Below are 2,912 nucleotides of genomic sequence, written 5' to 3' on the forward strand. Positions count from 1 at the left end.
GATAATAATATAATAATAATTCAACAGAGTTCTGGGGCTGCCTTTGGGTCTCCTTCCAGACACGCCCAGTCTACAAAAATGTTAATTGTCTTGGTTGGTCTTTGCAGCCATCTAAAAATATGATGTTGACTAAAGAAGACATTTAGATTTCCACATAAATTAACTTTTAAAATTTTCATGATTGCTTTTGTTTGCTTTCACATTGTTTCTTCCCTTTAATGCAGTGCTGTTTCCCCACTGGATACCAAGCCTCAGTGTTTRGCAGTGGCCTTCCTTTTGAATGTTGTTTCTATTGCTCTTCTGTCACAGATCACTGACCAGAGCCTGGAGTGGCAACAGAGGCGTCTACACCATTCTGTGCTCATACAGTTCACTATGATTCTCCATGAAAGGATGATTTTCTGCTTGTCTGGAACAGTAAGAGATCTTGGCATTTAAATGCCTCCTGTCATGAACACAAGAAAATTGAGCCCACCAGGCAGGGACTTTGTGGATGTGCCCCTGAAGAGGACCGTTATGGGAGCTTATTTTAATGTTGATGAGAGGAATGGCATATCACAGTTGTGTTCTATTATCACTGATTGTTGAAGTAGTTTATTATTTAAGGCACATTCAGTAAAAGACATACAATTAGTTGATTAAGATTCTTAGAATAACTAAACTGTGCTAAATTAAATATTCAAAGGCAATTTCTTCTGTCTTTTGTAGCATTTTTAACTTATTGCTGAAATAAGTAACACATCCATATGCACAGAATCATCTAAATATTTTCCAAAATGCAAGTATTTAATTTGTTTTAAAAATTTACTTGTTTAGAAACACATGTCACAATGTGGATATTAACTCTGTAAATCCACTGCATTTAAATTTTTGTTCTACATACAATTAAATATTTTACATCGCATCCATAAACTATTATTTTAAGTTACTGTGCTTTTGAATTTTCTGTTTCAATTATAAAATGTCTCCTGTTGGACACAGTTAGTACGGCAACAAAACAGCAATTATCTGATTTTATACAAGTGAACATTTTTAAGTATTTTTTGATTTGTAAGTTTTATGTACAATGAAAAAAAAAAGGTAATAATGCTGAGTATTTATCAGTTTTTGATTGTAAAAACAACATTAGACCATCCAGCGTTACTACTGTTGTGCCCACGGGATTATCAGCTTTAGCATCAAACAAAAGATTAATGTCACTGTCAAATTTCGCTGTCAAATTTGGGAGTTTGGGGACATCAGCCCTGTTTCAGTAACCAGATATTTCAAAATAAAAGCCAGATTCAACGCGTTCAATACAAAACATAACTACGACACTCCACGAGTCCTACTTTACGGCAGGAACGCTTTTTTACGGCACAACACCGGCATGTTTTGAGGTAGCTTGTTGTTAGCAGAATTGTGCAGGCTCTTTTTTAGTTTTAAACACATTTTTTTTTATCGTGAAAACTTCTAACTAGAAGAAATGGATGTCGGAGAGCTTTTGAACTATCAGGTATGCATGAAATAAATGTTAGTGAGCGCTTACTCGGTTATCCCACGATTATCTGTTGAGTAGCGTTTGCTAATCATGTTCACTCAAGTTTAGCCTCGTTATTTACATTTTAGTAGGTTCGTCAGTCTGTACTGTGAATTATCAATATGTAGCGTTTGCACAACAATGTTGTATAATTTGTTTTCGAATCGAAGAACATTAAAATTAGCATGTTAGCTTGGAGTAGAAAAGTCAGGATCGTAAAGGTGAAACAAACAACTGTCTGCTACTGACAGCCTGAGTTAGCATACATACACAATAAAATAAAATTAAAATATCCCATCTGTTGCCTCAGTTTTCACCTCATTTTTTTTCATTCTGTTTTAAATCTCTGGGTTTCCTTTCTGAACCGTCAGTCAGTCATTCAACTAATGCATGGACACATCAAGGTGGTACTGGTTTTATGCATTTTACTGGTTGCCTCGACTTGAATCCATCAAACTATTATTTGGTGTTTAAACACACACTTAGCTTGTTTTCTAGGCTGGCAATGTTGGGTAACAATATATTCAGGTGAAGGTTTCCGTCTGACCTACTTGTTTTTTTTTTTTTTTGTTGTTGTTTTACCTCACTTGTGTGCAATATATATATATATTTGTTGCTCATTGATGACATCCATAACTCAATTTTTAAGAAATTAATTTACGTGGGAGAAATATTTATTAAACATTATTATTATTGTTGTTGTTGTTATATAATTTTATATTATATAAGTATTCCATTACAACTTCAAATTAATTTTTTTCAATGTTATTGGAATAAAAAAATCGAAGAGCAGAACTTGCTTATGTGACCCATCACATCAAACGGATTAAATTCAACTGGTTAAAAATGACCTCAGCACATTTTCTGATTCCTGACTTGAAACTTGGATCATCCTGGTATAAGCTGTTCCAGAGATATAGTTTGATTTGTTTTGGTTAATCATGATAATAAATTAATATTTGGCTGAATCATATTTTTAGGTTATTCTAATGAGAATACTTTGCCATTTTAAAGAAGAAACGTCAAATAGTATTTGGACATTGGAGTTCTCCAACTGGAAACAAAGTAAAAGCTCTGCTAGCTTGCAGGGAAAATCTAAAAAAGTGAAAGTATTTTTGCTCAAAATCAGGTTTTTTGTTGCTACTGCTCAAAAAAGTGCTTCAGAAAATTAAGATTATATTCAGAAAATTCATTCAAATGATACTTTGCTAGTGTAGCGAATTACCCTATGAAATTAGGACCAGCCTAATCTTCACAAAGATAATCCAGCAAGATCTTGCAAAATGAAATCAGGAAATAATGAAATACCCCTCTGATCATGAAGTGAAAAATGAAAACTTGTGACCTGGTCAGTATTTCTCAAAATAAAGTAATTTATTTTAGATATATGAAC

General features: G+C 33.4%; 1 protein-coding gene across 2 annotated transcripts in view; it reads left to right on the forward strand.

Annotated features, from left to right (window-relative positions):
- The first annotated feature begins 309 nt into the window (after positions 1-309).
- Positions 310-2,912, forward strand: part of ctnnbl1 (catenin, beta like 1) — a 63,687-nt gene continuing 61,084 nt past the window's right edge. Inside the window, exon 1 of one of the 2 annotated variants that reach the window (XM_014015368.1) lies at positions 310-417. In XM_014015368.1, the coding sequence (XP_013870822.1) occupies positions 376-417 (42 nt within the window). In that variant the 5' untranslated portion in view covers positions 310-375. Of the gene's footprint in view, positions 418-1,347; positions 1,496-2,912 lie in introns of those variants that run through there. The other variant, XM_014015369.1, reaches the window with a different exon arrangement.

This window comes from Austrofundulus limnaeus, unplaced genomic scaffold, assembly GCF_001266775.1.
Source record: "Austrofundulus limnaeus strain Quisiro unplaced genomic scaffold, Austrofundulus_limnaeus-1.0 Scaffold128, whole genome shotgun sequence".
NCBI lineage: Eukaryota > Metazoa > Chordata > Actinopteri > Cyprinodontiformes > Rivulidae > Austrofundulus > Austrofundulus limnaeus.